General features: G+C 62.8%; 1 protein-coding gene across 1 annotated transcript; it reads right to left on the bottom strand.

Annotated features, from left to right (window-relative positions):
- Positions 1-5,971: 5,971 nt before the first annotated feature.
- On the bottom strand, positions 5,972-14,235 carry LOC129494160 (collagen alpha-1(I) chain-like). The gene is made up of 10 exons (XM_055300919.1): positions 13,857-14,235; positions 13,671-13,756; positions 13,243-13,408; positions 11,688-11,922; positions 9,635-9,952; positions 8,904-9,003; positions 8,562-8,719; positions 7,798-7,985; positions 7,230-7,421; positions 5,972-6,885 (listed from the first exon to the last, which is right to left on the bottom strand). The coding sequence occupies exons 1-10, from the start codon at positions 14,233-14,235 to the stop codon at positions 5,972-5,974; spliced, it is 2,736 nt and encodes a 911-aa protein (XP_055156894.1).
- Positions 14,236-17,095: the final 2,860 nt, after the last annotated feature.

Genomic DNA, 17,095 nt, shown 5'->3' with positions numbered 1-17,095 from the left:
CCTGTGCGCCCAGCCTCCCACATCTCCTCCCCGAGCTATGGGGCGGCCGGGGGAGCCCAGGACAGGAGGCCTCGCCAGCCGCCCAGGTAGGCTCCTGGCTCTGCCCTGGCCGCTGGAGCAGGCAACCCAGCATGCTGGAGGTCACGGCCAAGTCCCAGCACAAGGTGTCTGGGTGGTGGCGGGAACAGTGATGGGTACGGTGGCAGGAGAGGTGGTGGGAACGGCGGCAGGAATGGTGGCAGTGGCAGGAGAGGTGGGGGGAACAGTGATGGGCATGGTGGCGGGCGCGGTGGCGGGCAGGGCAGGTTCTCCTGACCGGCCCTTCCAGCCGGCACTTGTCCCTGCGCCTCCTCCCAGGACGTCCTGGGGGGAAGGCCAGCGGCCCCGGCAGAGTCTACGTGGGGACCGGTTCCCCGGCTCCCGTCCCAGGGGCCCAACTGCGTCCCCATCCCGACCCGGGGCCCTCGCCACTGCTTGGACAAGGTCACACATGACCGTCTGGTAAGCCCTGGGTCAGGGGCCCCGTGGTTGGGTATCCGCTTGCAGGATGATCCCAGCATGTATCTTGGGGTGGGGGCGGGGTGCGGGTAGAGATAGAGGAGGTTTTTCCACAGGAAGTTCTATTTGTGAAAGACTCCTGGGATCCGGGAGGCAGGGAGCACTCGGCTCAGATCGCCCCTGCCCTAGCAGGTGCCAACACGGCGCAGCCCAGCTCCCAGCGGCGGCCCCTCCGCCTCCTGCCGGGGCTACTGGGTGCGCTGCGGGCAGGGAGGGATTTAATTTCTCCTTTTGCCTTTTGTTTACATGAGTAACGGTGGTGGCAGGGTGGCCTCTAGACGCCCACAGTCTGCAGCCGGGAAGGGTGTGTGCACCGGGCCAGTGAGCCCACCGCCTGGCGCGGGAGGTACTATTCTCGGCCCGTCTGACGAGGGTTTGGGGGGCCAAGGCTCAAGGAAGGCAAATAACTTAACCTAATCTGACAGTGGTGGAGCTGGGTTCAAGTCAAGACAGTCTTACTCCAGAACACACCCCTGACCCAGCAGGCGAGGTGAGTGGGACCCAAGAATGAACAGGCCATCTCTCAAGTTCGTTAAAAGGTGGCACTTACCCCCTAGCACGTGTCTCCATGGGGGTGTTAGGCACATGCCAGGATGACTCCAAATAGGTGGGAGCCGCGGTTTCCTCCAGGAAGCCCCCAGATCCTGCAAGGTGACCCGGGAGAGGGCCGAGGAGAGGTCAGCAGTGGCGCTCCCCCTTCCCACCTGGGATGCCCAGCCCCGTGGCGGGCTGGGAGAGACACGGGAAGTCCAGCCTGTGCGGGAGAGCAGGGCACCTCACTGGGGCCCCCCAGACTCTAGCACAGGCTGGCACGCACCAGGTCTTCAGGAAATGTTGGCTGTGAGCCTGGGGGCGCTCCCGCTTCCACACCCTCTGGGGCCCCAGAAGCCAGGACGGTGGTCGTGAACCCCTCCCACCCCACAGAGACGTGGCAGGGCTGTGGTCACACCCAGGTGTGCCTGTGAGGCTGGTGGTGCCAGAGCCACAGCCTCCCGACCCATCTTCCTGCCCTGGGTCCCGGCCCTCCTCCTCCTGGAAGCCCATCCAGATGAGCCACACCCACACGTGCTGCTTCCACTGCTCAGGGTCCAGGAGGCTCTCAGTGGCCACACACTGTGAGCCCTGCCCCTGGGAGAAGACTGGAGATAGAGACTCGGCCCACCCCTTGGAGTTCCCACTTCTATTCTGTCTCCTCGCTCCCAGTCTTGGACAGAGGTGCTCCCATTTGTCTTACCTGTACCCTCAATTTCTTCCTCCTTTTTCATCCGTTCCACTTTCCCCTCTTCCTCCCGCTCCCCTGTTACCTCCTTCCCCTACTCCTACCTTGTCTGTGAAGGACTGGAAGCCACTGCCACCCTGAGCTCACCTCCTCGGGGGGACCAGAATGGCCGAGTTCTGCTGATGGGGATGCACAGGGCAGCAGAGCCCGGTGTTGCTGGCATTTCTCCGGGCTGAGCACCCCTGCAGGGAGGACCGGGGACAACACCCAGCACCAGCACAGCCCTCCCCCAGGGGGGCCCGGCACTGGAGCCAAGACTCGCTGGTGGGGATGAAGCCAGCCCCCGTGGGCTGGTGCATAAGGAAGCCTGGGGAAGAGGGGAGAGCCCTGGAGTAGGAGTCTGGAGCCTGCATTCCACACTTGCATGGCCCCCAACCACGTCCCCAGGCACAGCAGGCAGCGAGCCAATGCTCGTGGAGGACAGCAGTCCTGGCGGGGCCTCCCCTCAGATGCATCCCCTCACCTCCCTGAGCCTCAGGAGCCTCTGGGGAGGGGTCCCTGCGCCTTCCTCCTTCCTTTCAAGGCAGTGGAGCGGACCGGGTGCAGTAGTGCCCCGCGCTGGAAAACCCCTGCCAGCAGGTGTGTGGGTGACGGTGGCAGCGGGTGGGAAGGGCCAAGCCAGGTCCCAGGCCTGGAAGTGGAAGACGGGCCTCTGGATCTGCCAGGTCTGGGGGGCCTCCGTCCTCCAGGCAGAGCCCGGGGTGGGGGTCAGAGCGCCCAGGCCCCCTTCTCTGCTGGGCCTCTCAGTGCTGGGCCCTCGCAGGCCACAGTGCAGGCAGCCACAGGCGGGTCCTCTGGGCCCTCTCTGGGGGTCGCAGCTTGGCCTTTGGGGAGCTGGTCTAGCCTCAGGCTGAGACCTACGGCAGCCCAGGGCTTACGGGCTGCAGGCCTGGCCGCCCCCCACTGCGGGGACAGCTCGACGCTGGTCGCAGCCCACCTGCTCTGCCACCGGCCCCTCTGGGGCCCTGGACAAGTCACTTCACGACTCCGGGTCTCAGCTTCCCGGTGGTTATAGCGACAACACTCCTCGCCCCACAACGGTGCCATCGGAGTCCCCGGAAGATGAACAGAAAGCTGGCGGGGAGGCACCGGGTGAAGGCGGGCGCCCGCGGCCCCTCCAGCTCTGCGCTCCCCTCCCCCGCCTCGCTTCTGGCCCAGGCGGCCAGATGGTGGGACCTGGAGACGCAGCCTGCTGCACGCTCAGTCTATTTTGAGAAGCCTCCCGTTTCCTTTCCGCCTGGGGCCATGTGGCGGCTGCGGGCCTCTGCTCACAGGATGGGCTTGGAGCCCGACCTCCTCCTTCCACAGGGCCCGGGCCTGTGATCCCCCCATTCCAGCCCCCCACACAGACAGCCCAGCCCCCACCCAGAGGGGCAGAGGCCAGGCGTCCACGGGGCAGGTCACTGGCCTCCCACACGGAGAACGTGGAGGGGGGTTCGGGCCGACCCCGTGTGGCCGTGGCCCCGCCCCTGGCTGGCCCAGGCCTGCCCTCCGAGGGCCCAGCACCCCGTTCTCACAGCGGGGTGGAGGTGGGGCCATCTGTTTTACACGCGGCCTCCACAGCCACCTCGGGGGCCTACCCAGGGACGCACCCAGGAGGATGGTCCAGCCTCAAAGTTAGGCCGCTCCCGGGCCCCTGGCCTGGCCGGTCGAGATGCCAGGCCAGCAGGGGAAGCAGGGGCCCACACCGCCCAGGAGCTACGCTGGCCTCCTCCTCCTCCTCCTCCCTGCCTCCTCTCCGCACAGAGCTCTGACCCCTCCTGCCTGGCTTTGAGTCCCCCCCCCCCTTAATAGATGTGTGACCTTTCACCTCTCCATGCCTCAACTTGCTTATCCGTGGAATGGAGATGAGGAGAGGTCTCCTCCACAGGCCTGCGGGGAAGTGAATTGAGTTGATCCTGGTGGAGCGCCTGGGACAGTGCCTGTCGACAGACTGTCACCCTTGTTCTCTCCCCGGTCCCCACAGTCCACCCCTCTGGTTCTTTGATACGGTTTTTACCTCCTCTGCCGCTGTCCTCGTTCACCTCTGAAAAGGAGAGGAAGAGGGAGAGGGAGGAGAAGAAGAGGAAGAAAAAGAAATCCCATTTGAAACAAGGTGAACCGCCCAGGTGGATGCAGTCAGCCGCGGGGAGGCCCTAAGAGGAGGGGAGCCCGGGACGCCGGGAGGCCGCTGCCCGCTGCCTGGCCTCTGTGGAGTCCGACTCACTCCCCGACAGGTACTTGGGCGCCCCCCCCCGACCCCCCTCCCCACGCTCAGCCATGGGGGGGGTCCCAGCCCCGGGGCTCCTCGGTTGCGGCAGCGCCAGTGGCCCGGGGAGCACGCAGGGATCGACGACGCCCAGGTGCTGGCTCCGACGGCTCAAGCGTGAGGGCAGGTGCTCCCCCCACCCACCCCCAGAGCCCCAGGCACCCTCGGCTCCTCACAACCCCCCACGTTTCGTGCGGGCCTTGGGCCTCGGGCCTGGCCTTAGGGCTCTGGTGGTCTCAGTAGACGCCCCCACCCGCGGCCCCGGCTCTGGGTGTCTGCGCCCCCCTAGGCCAGCCCACATGTCCCTCCCTCCCCAGGCCATGCGCCCTTCTCACCCCTGCCCTCTGCCCCCCTGGTCCCCTCTCCTGGAATTTCTTGCCGCCTCCCCTTTTCCCGACAGCCCGTCCCGTCTCCTCAAGGAGGCCCCATGTCACTGCCAGGTCAGGAACGGCCCCCCAGCCTCCCACCCTGGGCCCGGGCTCTTGCTGCAGCCACCAGTGTCCTCCTTGTCACCCGGGGCGTGTAGCTCCTCGGGCACACCCCCAGGCCACGGTGAAGGGGACGGGGCTGCCCCACAAGCCACGCTGTGCGGGACTGACTCAGCAGATAGAGAGATGGAGGCTGACCGCTGGCCAGGGTGGGCCGGGGGCGGCTTAGGGAGGCCCCCGTGGGGCTGGAGGATGGCCCGGGGTCAACACTCCCCCTGGGGCCTGGGGGTGGCTCAGGGCTCCGGGACAGGGCTTCGCAGCTGTGGGGGTCCGGCCCCGGGGGGCTGCCGCCCTTCTTCCTTGGTCTAGAGTGGGCTGGGCCGTGCCCTAAGTAGCGTCCTTCCTGGCCCTTCGGCTCGTCACAGCTGCCCGCTGCGGCCCTGGCCCCTCCGGAGCGAAGACCAGGCCTATTCCTGTGGCCATGTGCGCTTGGCTGCAGCGTGAACGGCTCTTTGGAAGCCAAGCCTGGTCTCCCCTCGAACGTCCAGCCGTCGGAAGCAGACACTAGCCCCCAGCCGCCCCGCGGGTGAGAAACATCCTGAGCCAGGACACCTGGGAGCCCGCTGGCTCGGTGGCAGCGTCCCGGCCTCCCGTCCACAGCGAGTCCCGCTCCCGCCCAGGATCCTGGGGAAGCACTGACTCTCAAGGCCAGCGGTCCCCAGAGGAGACTTTGGGGCCTGCGGGGCCTCCCGTGCTGCTGCGCCGACGGGGCGGGCACCCCAGGGCGGCCACAGGGTCCGGGTGGGGGGCGCCCTGCATCCTGCACAGCCTCCAAGGCCCCGCTGTCTGTGCCGGGGCGCGGTGCCCCCACACCTGAGCGCGCACAGCCTGACGGCGCCCACGCCGGGCTCCACCTGGGCTCCAGGTGGGGAGGGTGGGCGGCTGTCGTCCCCGTTCCTACGGGGGCTACACGGAGAACAGCCATCGGGGGGGGACACCGGTCTGTGAGCATTTGAGCCTCGACTGTGGTTCCCTTTGGCGTCTAAACGCAAACTAGTTTCCACATTTTTATGTTCACAAAAATTCTCTGGATTGCGACTGCCGTTTGGATTAATGTGTTTCGTTCCCTTGGGAACTTTACCGGGAGTTTTTCAGCCTCAGAAAACGGTGTCCCCTGGCGCTGCCCCTGAACTGGGCGGCACCCGGGTCTGCAGCTCTCCACTCGCTGCCCCGCTGCTCCCTCGGCCGCGGCTGACGCCCAGACCCTGCGGAGTCTTAAAGTCCCCAAGACCTTAGTGCGGAGATGCTTCCCTTTGCTTCTCCTGTTATCAGAGGAGATATTAGGGCGGGGGCCTGTGCTTCCAGTCGGTCGGTGGCTAATTTCTTGTTTCAAGAATTTCGCCTCGGGAGGGGAAGGGGGCGCGGACACGTGTGTGACAGAAGGGGGCCCTGCACGCGCTAGGTGCAGCTCTCACCCCGGGGGGGAGGGCAGGGAGGCAGGGAGGCTCGGGCCTCCCCCCAGCTGGGCACTGCCTCCCCAGGAGCCCGCCGCGTGCTGGGCACCGAGCCAGGCATCGTGGACGCGGAGACGGCGCCCTTGGGCCCATTGCTTCCCAGGAAGGTGGGTGCCCGGCCCACACTTGGCGGGTGGGGCCGGGGCCCCGGGAAGCCCTTCGGGCTCGGGCTCCACACGCAGGGCACCTCCGCACTGAAAAAGGGTGCATCAGGAGACGGTGGTTGTCGCCAAGCAGTCGGCGATCCATGCGTGCTGGGGACGTGCACGGCCCGGGGCCGCAGAACTGATAGCGCCTGCCTCCGGGAGCGCACCTGCCGGGGAGGAGCTGCCACGCGCATGAGCAGCCAGGCGTGGAGCACGGGAGCCGGGAGCCAGGAAGCCCGGCCTGGCCCGGGGGGCCGCAGGGACCCAGAGCTCCCACCCGGAGGCCACACGTCCAGCTGTCGGAAGCTGCGTCCGTGGGAGGGCGCTGGGCACCTGCAGCCGCAGGGGGAGCGGCAGCCAGATCCGGGCGCGGTGCCCCTGCCGAGTCGGAGGAGCTTGGTGCTCAGCCCCAGCGTCCCTCCCGCCCCCGGCCCGCAGAGGCCACGGCCCAGCCCTTGGAGATCGGGGCCTTGCGGAGGCTCAGGGTAGCCCGAGATCGTCACCCTAACACGCTGTGACCCCGACCTGGGGGTGGGTGGGGAGCGTGAGCTCGGACACGGCGTGAGGACGGGGGAGCAGAGCCGAGGCCCCGGCGCTGAGGCAGGGTCACAGCCCCCGCGGCTGCCGGGCTTGGGGCCTGCAGCACGGGGTGGGCCTGTCCGTTTGCGTCGTGCCCCCCCCCCGTCCACGGGAGCCCGGGGAGACACGCGGACTGCGGGGCCATCGTGAGAGGTGCTGCCAGGGTGGCACCTGCTGGGGAGCCCGCGTTGGTGCCCCTCCCGGCCCACGCCCTGGGCCTGCAGAAATCCTCGGCGGCCGTGGTCCTGTGAGGCCGGGCAGGAATCGAGAGTCGGGGTGCAGTTTGAGGCTCCCCCAGCAGCGAGCCAGCAGGCGGGAGCCCCCCGACCCGCGGACAACCCATCCCGTGGTCCGGAGCCCGTGGGCCGTGTGGAAGGGTCAGGCGCGGCTTTGTTCTTCCCCGAGGGGTAGGGCCCAGCCGCTGACTCGGAGGCCCCGGGGCGCTGGCAGTGGTGCCCTGCGGTCCCCTGGCCTCGCCTCGCTGCAGCAGAGCGCCTGCCTCCTCCAGCACCTTGGGGAGCCCGGCAGGGGGGCAGCACGGGAGCGTGGGTGCTGGGTCAGCCGCCCGGGACTCCCGCTGCCCCTCGGTCACCAGACCGCCAGCATAGCGCAAACCCTCGCTCGAACCCCAGCTCCGCAGCTTCCTGTTTGGTGCCTCAGGCTCCGCATCTGGGGAGGGGTCGGCCCTCAGAGCCCAGCGCCCCGGGGACGGTGACCACGGGGGACACCAGGGGAGACTCAGTTGACGTGGTTCAGCTGCTGAAGTGTGAGCCTCGCCACAGTCTTTCCTCCCGTCTTTGACCCTGGAAACAAACACCCCGGGCCCGTGTCACCCACCGGGAGGCCGAGGCGGAGGGGTCAGGGAAACAGGCCAGACAGGAAGCCGGCGGTGAGGTGGGGGCGCCCCCCCCCCGGCCTGCCCGCGCCCTGGCCCGCAGACCCCACAGCCGGGACGGCGGCCACTGGTGCGTCAGGGGCGCTGGGCCGCAGGGCTGTACCCGCCAGGAGCGCTCAGTCTTGGGGGGGGACAGACGCGGAAACACACCTCGTCCCAGGCGGTGCGTGAACCAGCAACCACTCGGCAGCAGCAGAACCGATGGATCCCACTCGGTGTTCAGGCGGAACACGGCCATGCGGAGAGCGGCGCGGGCGTCCAGGCGCGAGCAAGGCGCTGGCTCTGGGGGGCGGCTGCCGCCAGGTCCCCCGCGGTCCCCTCGGGTTGCATCCAGGCTTCTGCGGGTGGAGAACAGCAACAGGATCCCAGCTTAAAAAAAAAAAAAAGGAAAAAGAGAAATTTCAAAATTATGAAAATGGGGAAACGTTAGGACAAGATTTGGGGGTAGGACAGCGTGGAAGGGCCTGGAAGTCGCGCCTCTCCTGCAGGTGACCAGGTTGCCGTCCGTGGGGTGGAGAGCCACTGCCCGCCCCTGCATTCTCTCAACACAGTGGGGATCCCGCCGGGCCCCTCTCCCCCCGCCACGGGGAAGGGCTGTGGAGGCTCAGAGGCCCCCCGGGGCTCCCGGTGACGGCCTCCGGCCTCCGGGGACAGTGTGCATGCTCATGGGGACGGGAGGGCAGGTGGCGGGCAGGGCAGGGCAGGGCAGGGCTTGGCAGCGGCCGCCTTTGCAGTTCTTCCAGCTGCAGGCAGGGACACGGCAGCGCCTCCGGCTGGGGCCACTGGGAGTGCGTGGGGTTGGCCTCGTGCTGCTCCGGGCCTGGAGGGACCTGACCACTCCCTACTCCTGCAGCCTCCCCGCCCCCGAGTCCACCTGGGGCACCAGCTGGGGCACAGAGGACCCCGGGACTCACCCGCCTGATGGAGGAGGCCGCAGCCCGGGGGGGTTGGGGGGCAAAGCTTCCGCCATGAGGGTCTGTGGCTTCCGCGCATAAAGAGTCCTGACCCAGGAGGGCCAGACGCGTCCCATGACCTGCGCGGGGCTCCACGGCCCCTTCCCGCCACACCGCGCCTTGGGAACCACCAGAGAGCCTCAAGGCCTGGGCTGGCCGGGGGCATCGCAGGCTCGGCACCCCCTTCCCGGGCCCACCTGGCTTCTGGAGAAGGGCGTTTGGGCGCCTGCTTTCCTCGGGGCTGAGCGCTGTGTGGGGTCGGGGAGCTACTCAGCGTCCCTGAGCCTCGGAACCCTCACCCACAGCGACTTCCGCGTGCAGATCCATGAGGTGGTTGGACGCGGCGGCCGCCCTGGCCCTGCTCGGGGCCCCGGGGTCCGGGTGGCGCCCAGGGAGGGCGGCCCTGCGGGGAAGGGGCCCCCAGGCGCGGAGGCCGCAGCTGCGCTGCTGGGGTCTTGCTGCCGGAGCTCGGTGGGTGGACGCGGGTGAGACCTTCGGGTTCGTCTGATCTCTCGTGACAGACGTTCTTGAATGCAAAGCGTTACTATGTTTTGCAGGAAGTAACTCAATTACTAGAAACTTGTTTTTTGTTTTTTTTTTTGCTGTTGTTGTTGTTTTAATTTTTAAAGTGATCTCCACGCACAGTGGGGCTTGAACTCACAACCCCCAGATAAGGGGCTGGCCACCCCATGGGCTGAGCCAGGTGCCCCCACGGAGCCTGTTTTTAAAAGGAGTGAGAGGGGTTCCCCGGGGGCCCAGCAGTGGAGCATCTGCCTGTGGCCCAGGGCTTGACCCCGGGGTCCCTGGATCGAGTCCCACGTAGGGCTCCCGGCATGGAGCCTGCTTCTCCCTCTGCCTGTGTCTCTGCCTCTCTCTGTGTGTCTCTCATGGATAAATAAAACAATAAATAAATAAATAAATTAATTAATTAATTAATTAAATAAACAGAGAGAGAGCGAAGCACAGCCCCCGTGGCCCAGGGTCCAGTGGCGGCGGCCGCAGGCTCTCCTCAGGCCCCTGGGGTCCCGACCCACCCTCCCGGGTGCCCACACGCGGAGCCAGGCCGCGAGTCCCCAGGGGCCCAGACACAGTGGCTGCCTGTGGGTTGTGCCAGGTCCTGCTGGGGCAGCTGCTCCTGGCCAGGACGGGGCCACCCATGGAAGAGCGTCTGGCCGTGGCAGCAGCGGGGAGGCGCCCCGAGGCCTTGCAGCCGGACAGACAGCAGCGAGGTTCTTGGGGGGCCACAGCAGGCCAAGCGAGGCCGGGCCTCCGTCCTGGGAGCGGCGGCGGTCAGGGTCACAGGGTCCGGGCCCCCTGCACCCTGAGCGAGGTCGGCCTGGCTCCCCGCAGCTCTGAGTCGGGAAAGGAAAACTGAGGCCAGTGGGCTCCTGGGAGTGAGTCGGGGGAAGGAGAGGAGGGTGTCCAGGCAGCCGGAGCACCGAGCCTGGGGGCAGGTCACGGGGGCACAGTTGGGGTCGTCCCGGCGTCTGCCTGCCCAGCTGTCCCCCGGAGCCCCCAGAGCCCCACAGAACCCAGGATCGAGGAGGGGACACACAGTGTCACCGGCCTGCTCTGAAACTGGAGCTCGCCAGGGGTTTCTGAGTGGGCCGAGCCAAGCCGAGGTCGGGCTGCTCCCCACCGAGGCCGCCACGTGCCCCCAACGGCTGCGCCCAGCCCCTTGTCCTGCTCGCAACACCACGGCCCCTGTTTTCCAGGTTAGGGTGACAAGGCCCTGAGAATGTCGGGGTGGCCCGATGCCGCAGGCTGGGAAGACGAGCCCCAGCTGCCCGCCCACCCACCCTGTCCCCCGATGCAGTGAGCAGTGCGGGATTCCGGGACCCCCGGAGCCCCGACACCAGGACCCATGTTTCAGCCCGAACCCTGCTAATTTGCAAGCACCCCCAGGCGGAGAAGCGCGGCGTCCAAGCTCCCCAGCTGGTTACTTGGGGCGGGTGGCTTCTCGGCGGGAGGGGACAGCTGGCTCCCGAGGGCGGACCCCCCCCCACACGCCTGACGGGAGATCTCGCTTGTGGGGGGACGCGGCCCCGAGGGGTGGGCTGCAGGGCCCTCCCTGCCCGCGCCAGCTGCCTGGGGCCTCAGGATTCGCCTCCCCGTCCGTCCCTGCCCCCAGCAGCCCCCGGGAGGCTCATTGTCCCGCGCGGTACCCCTCCCGCGTGGGCCAACGGGCGCCCAGCCCCTGGATGCCTCATTGCCTTGATGGGGGCTGCATGTGCAGCGTCTGTGACCAGTGCCCGTGACGGGGGCTGGCACCCCTGCTTCCCTGTGCCCCCGGACCGCCCCCCGGCCGCCGTCCCAGGCAGTGGTCACCAAAGCTGCAAGAGGCAGGACACCCACTGACCCCATTTCACCCACGGAGACACCAGCGCACAAGGGGCCCGAGGATTTTCCCCAGGGGCCAAACCGCTGTGAAGTCGCAGAAGCTGGATTTGGACCCACGCGTGTCTGACCCTCAGGATCTATGGCACAAGGACCCGGCCCCAGTGCCAGAGCACAGGGGAGGGTGGTCTGCAGGCGCAGGTTGCAGGGTCCCAGCCTGTGCTTGGAACCCGGCCGAGGCCCGGGGCCCCCAGCCCTCCTCCAGCTGCCCGAGGCCCCGGCCCTCCTGTGGGCCGACTGTTTGCTGCTGGATCCCGGACCTGGACCTGGCTCAGGACGGTTGGCTGCACAGTGGGACCTGCTGGCCTCCTGGGGGACAGCAGCACGGGCGGCCCAGGCTCCCCCGTGGGGCAGAGGGGCTGCCCTGGATGCGGCCGGGCCCCCAGCTCCAGGTGCCAGCTGGCGCGGCTCCTTGGAGTGGCCAAGAGACGGGACGCTGGCGTCGCAGCCCCTCGGGGACGAGTGACCCAACTGGAGAAGGCGCTGGGTGAGGGGAGGGCCGGAGGACACCATGCACGAGCCCCGAGGGCTGAGGGAGTGACAGCTCGCTGGGTGCTCTTCGGGGTGTCGCTAGTGGTCTCCTCCCCCCGAGGCTGGGGACTTGGCTGACCTTGGCCCCCAGCTGCCCCGGTGCTGGCGGGCCTGGCGCATGTTCTAGCCAAGCGGAGCTCAGGGCAGCCGCTGACCTACCCTCCAGGCCCGAAATAGAGACGGAGCGGACGCGGAGCAAGCTCTGCGGGGTGATTTTGCCCATACAAGGCCTCGCTGGGGCCACCCGCAGCCCCTTGGGGCAGGGCCGGGGGCGGGCTGCCCGGGACACCACAGGCTCCGTCGCCCTCAGATGGATGACTCTCCGGGGGCTGAGCTTTCTTGGAAGCCCGCTTAAGGGAAGAGGCCCCAGCTCCAGGCCCCACGCCCGTCAGACCTGCCAGAGCCGGCGGGGGGTGTGCCTGGGTCCCGGAGTCCCAGGTGCCGCCGCTTCTGGGGAGCATGTGGGCAAAGCCTCGGCTTTGGGGACCCCTCCGAGGGGTGCCAGGGGGCTCAGCTGGTTTCAGCGCCGGTTGTGATCCCAGGGTCGTGGGGTGAACCCCGCGTCGGGCTCCCGTGTCCCTCTCCCCCTGAGCCTCCCCTGTGCTCGCTCTCTCTAATAACTAAAATCTTAAAAATAAAGATTTTAAAAGATCCCTCTAGAAATAGACTTCGAGGTGGCTGCCCAGTCACGGGTCACTTGGGCCCTCTTGGTCCTGCGAGGAGGCGGGTCCCCACCCTGTGTCCCTGGCATCACAGGGACAAGACCCTGGAGGCCGGCCAAGAAGAGGCAGCTAGGTTGGGGGGCACCTGCTTGAGCTCCGGTCACCCAAGGGCTGTCAGGGAGTGGGCCCGGCGAGCGGAGGGGTCGGCGTCGGGGTCAGCGTCGGGGGGCCTGCACACCCCGGGGATGAGCCTGTCCCGGGGTGAGCAGGGCTGTCCCGGCCTCAACCTGTTGCTCTGTTGAAGGAGGGTTTGTGGACCTGGGCTCAGGGTTAGAAGGCGGGCAGGGGGGTTAGGGGGCAGGCGGGGGCCCGGCGCCTGAGTTTAAGGAGCCGCCCCCCATGACTGCATCCACCTGGAGGAGGATCCCCACGGATCCCTGGGTCTCCAAGCCACAGCCGGGTGGTGAGGGACTGGTGGGGGGGGCGCACCAGAGGAGACCGGCGGAAGAGGAAAACACCTGACCAGAAACAGTAAGGCTCAGAGCTTTATTTTTTTTTTAAGATTTTTTATTTATTTATCCATGAGACACAGAGAGAAAGGGAGAGGCAGAGACACAGACAGAGGGAGAAGCAGACTCCCAGCGGGGAGCCTGATGCAGAACTCGATCCCGGGTCCCCAGGATCACACCCCGGGCTGAAGGGGGTGTTAAACCGCTGAGCCACTCAGGAATCCCCAAGGCTCAGGGCTTTAGGAGGCTGTAAGGACGGGAGTGAAGAAGCATCAAGTCATGAGGTTTGGCCCCGTCCTGATGTCAGGGTTGTGGGGTGTGGCCCCGTGGAGCCCACGTCGGTGCCTTGCCGGTGTGGCCGTGCCCGACGTGTGTGTCCTCCCGAGCCGCACTCTGGGAATGCACGGAACCCCGCTCTCTCGTCCCTCTGCCCTCCCTGGTCACCCCGACTTCTCTCTTCCCGGCTGATGCTGGATGTGAGGTGGGAGCCACCCACCCCAGGCGACCCCTCAGCGACGGACACCGCGGGGCACAGGGACCCACAGGTGCACAGGCGCTGCCACAGCGCGGTGGCGTGCGCTAGTCCGCGGGCACTCAGCGCCTCAGGGACCTGTGCGTGCGGGGCTGGGCGACGGCACCCGGAGCGCGTGCACCCAAGGAGCCGGGTATCCACGCTCAGCGCCCTTGTCCCCGGCTCCTGGCAGGACACCTGCGCCCAAGAGCAGCAACAGGAAACGGGCAAAGAGGAGGCAGCACGAGGGGGGCTTCGGGCCCCGGGAAGCCAGGGTCGAGGCGAGAGCCAGAAAGCCCACGCGGGCAAGGGGCCTCCGTCCTCGGCTGCGCGGGACACAAAGGGAACAAAAGGGCCAACGGCGCCCGCCTGTGGGGCCCTCGGGGCTGGTGGGGGGCCCAGGCGGTGTCTGCGGCCCCTGCCGCCCCCCCCCCCGCCTGGACGGCTCCCCAGGCGGCACCTCCAGCCCGCCGGCTGGGCACCGGCTCTGGCACCGGCTCTGGCACCTGCCCTCGTTCAAGCGCCCGCCATGCTCGGGGCTGCGGGCTGCGGGCCAGGGCTGGTCATGGCCAGGGCTGCCTCCTGTCCTGGACCTCCTGGATGTGGCCGCCTGGGCTTTCCCATCGCAGCTCTGGAGGACAGTCACGGCCACGCCACGAGCCCCGGCCTCCACCCCGGACACCCACAGTGCTGTGGCCCGACCCCGGGCCGCGGCGGGTGGCAGACCCTGGCTGGAAGAATGGGTAAGCGAACAGGGCCGCGTCCAGCCTCCGAGGGGCGATTTCCATGCCCGCGGAGCCAGCGTCCCCGCTGCCCCCACACGTGCTGAAGCCGTGTTTTGGGACCTGCCACTTGGAAGGACCTGGCAGCCTGTTCAGAGGCTGCGCGGAGGCGGCGCCCCGGTCAGACGGCGGGGGGGGGGGTGAGGGTGTTCCCTGGGGGTGTCCGGGGGCACTCAGCGCGGGCCCAGCACCTGCCAACACCGGTACTCGCCTTCCCTTTCGAGGAGTCCGGCTCCGTCGCATGGACACGCCACATTTGTTTATCCGGTCATCAGTGTGAGTGGATTGTTTCCAGGCTTGGCTATTAGGAATAAATAATACTGGTTTTTTTTAAAGATTTTATTTATTTGGAGGATCCCTGGGTGGCTCAGCGGTTTAGCGCCTGCCTTTGGTCCGGACGCGATCCTGGAGTCCTGGGATCGAGTCCCACGTCCGGCTCCCGGCATGGAGCCTGCTTCTCCCTCCTCCTGTGTCTCTGCCCCTCTCTCTCTCTCTCTCTCTGATAAACAAATAAATCTTTAAAAAAATATTTTATTTATTTATTAGAGAGAGAGAGAACCAGCTCACGCTGGGGGAGCAGCAGAGGGAGGGGGAGAAGCAGGCTCCATGCAGGGAGTGAGACACAGGACCCCGGCCGGGGTCACCCCCCGAGCTGAAGGGGATGCTCAACCCCTGAGACCACCAGGCGCCCGATCTCCTTTAGTTTCTTTCAGTGATGTTTTGTAGCATTAAACATACAAATTTTTATTTCTTTTGTTAAATTTATTCCTAAGTATTTTATTCTTCTGTCTTGCAGAACAAGTATGGAATTAGTTTTTCAATTTCATTTTTGAATTTGTCCATTGCTAGAGTGTAGAAATACAAGCAATTTTTAGATTTTAATCTTGTATCCTGCACCCCTGTTGAATTCATTCTTTAGCTCTAATTACGTGTGTGCCTGCACGCACCTGCACACCTGTGTTTCCTTAGGATTTTCTACGTATAAGGATTTTCATATCATCTGCAAATAGTTTCCTCTCCCTCCTCCTGGATGCCTTTTATCTTATTTTATTTTTCTTGTTTAATCGTCCTGAACTTCCAGTTCAACACTAAACAGGAATAGTGAAAGCAGATTTTCTTTTCTTGCTTCTGATCTTAGGAGAAGAGCTTTCAGTCTGTCACCATTAAGAATGATGTTAGCTGTTGGGGTGCCTGGCTAGCTGAGTTGGAAAAGCATGGGACTCTTGATCTAGGGTTGTGAGTTCAAGCCCCACGTTGAGTGTAGAGATCACTAAAAAAAAAAGGAAAGAAAAAGATGTTAACTGTAGATTTTTCATAGATACCCTTTATCAGGTTAAAAAAGTTCCCTTCTATTCCTATTGAGTCCTTTTATCATAAAAGGATGTTTGGTTCTATCAAATGCCTTTTCTGATTCTATTAAGATGTTCACATGGTTTTTGTCCTAATTCTATTAACATGGTATATTACAGTGATTGATTTTGGGATGTTAATGCAGCCTTGCATTACTGGTCATGGTGTATAATCCCTTTTATATCTTGCTGGATTCAGTTTGTTAGTATTTTATTTGAAGTTTTTATGTCTATATGTATAAGGGATATCTTTGTAGGTTTTTTTTCTTTTTTTAAGATTAAAAAAAATTTTTTAAGATGCTATTTATTTATTCATGAGAGACACACAGAGAGAGGCAGAGACACAGGCAGAGGGAGAAGCAGGCTCCACGCAGGGAGCCCGATGTGGGACTCGATCCCAGGACCCCGGAATCACGCTCTGAACCAAAGGCAGACACTCAACTACTGAGCCACCCAGGCGTCCCTAGGGTTTTTTTCTTATGCTAATTTTGTCTGATTTTGAATGTTAGGTTAATATTGGCATCATTCTCTGAAGTGTTCCCTTCTTTTCTATTTTTCAGAAGAGTTTGGGTTGATTTTTCTTTAAATGTTTGATATAATTTACCCATGAAGCCATCTGGGCCTGGAGTTTTCTTTGTGGGAGATTTTGATGACTAATTCTTTCTCTTATCATAGGTCTATTCAGATTTTCTATTTCTTCTTGAGTCAATTTTAATAGTTTGCATCTTTCTAGGAATTTGTCTATTTAGTTTAAATCATCGAATTTGTTGGCATACAGTGGTTGGTAATATTCCCTTATAATCCTTTTATTTCTGTAAGGCTAGTATTTCATTTTTTATTATAGTAATTTTAATGTTTTATTTTCTTCTTGGTCAGTCTAGCTAAAGGTTTATCAATTGTTAATTCAGTAAGTATTTATTGGGACCTAGTCTGTGTCAAGCATTATTCTTTGTTTTTCTTTCTTTCCCCCTTCTTTTTTTTTTACATTTTTTCCTTTTAAAAATATTTTTAATTCCAGTATAGTCCACATACAGTATTATATTAAAAGTTATATATAAAAGTATTATATTATATTTGTGTTTTTTCAAAGACTCAATGCTTTGTTTTATTTATTTTCTGTACGATTTTTCTATTTTCTGTTTCATTTAGTTTGCCCTAGTTTTTTTTTTTTTTTTATAAATTAATTTTTATTGGTGTTCAATTTACCAACATACAGAATAACACCCAGTGCTCATCCCGTCAAGTGTCCCCCTCCGTGCCCGTCACCCATTCACCCCTACCCCCCGCCCTCCTCCCCTTCCACCACCCCTAGTTCATTTCCCAGAGTTAGAAGTCTTTATGTTCTGTGTCCCTTTCTGATATCTCCCACACATTTCTTCTCCCTTCCCTTATATTCCCCTTCACTATTATTCATATTCCCCAAATGAGTGAGAACATACACTGTTTGTCCTTCTCCGATTGACTTACTTCACTCAGCATAATACCCTCCAGTTCCATCCACGTTGAAGCAAATGGTGGGTATTTGTTGTTTCTAATTTTGCCCTAGTTTTTATTATTTATTTCCTCCTGCTTGCTTTGGGTTTAGTTCATTCTACTCTTTCTTTCTTTCATTCTTCTTTATTTTTTATTGAGATATATTTGATATGTAACATTATCAGTTTCAGATGCACAACATCATGATTTTATATATGTGTATATCATGAAATAATCACCACGACAAGTCTAGTTAATATCCGTCATCATACAGAGTCACG

Source organism: Nyctereutes procyonoides, unplaced genomic scaffold (assembly GCF_905146905.1).
Source record: "Nyctereutes procyonoides isolate TBG_1078 unplaced genomic scaffold, NYPRO_anot_genome, whole genome shotgun sequence".
Lineage (NCBI taxonomy): Eukaryota > Metazoa > Chordata > Mammalia > Carnivora > Canidae > Nyctereutes > Nyctereutes procyonoides.
The sequence above is the reverse complement of the archived record's forward strand: the minus strand, read 5'-3'. Positions and strand labels throughout refer to the sequence as shown.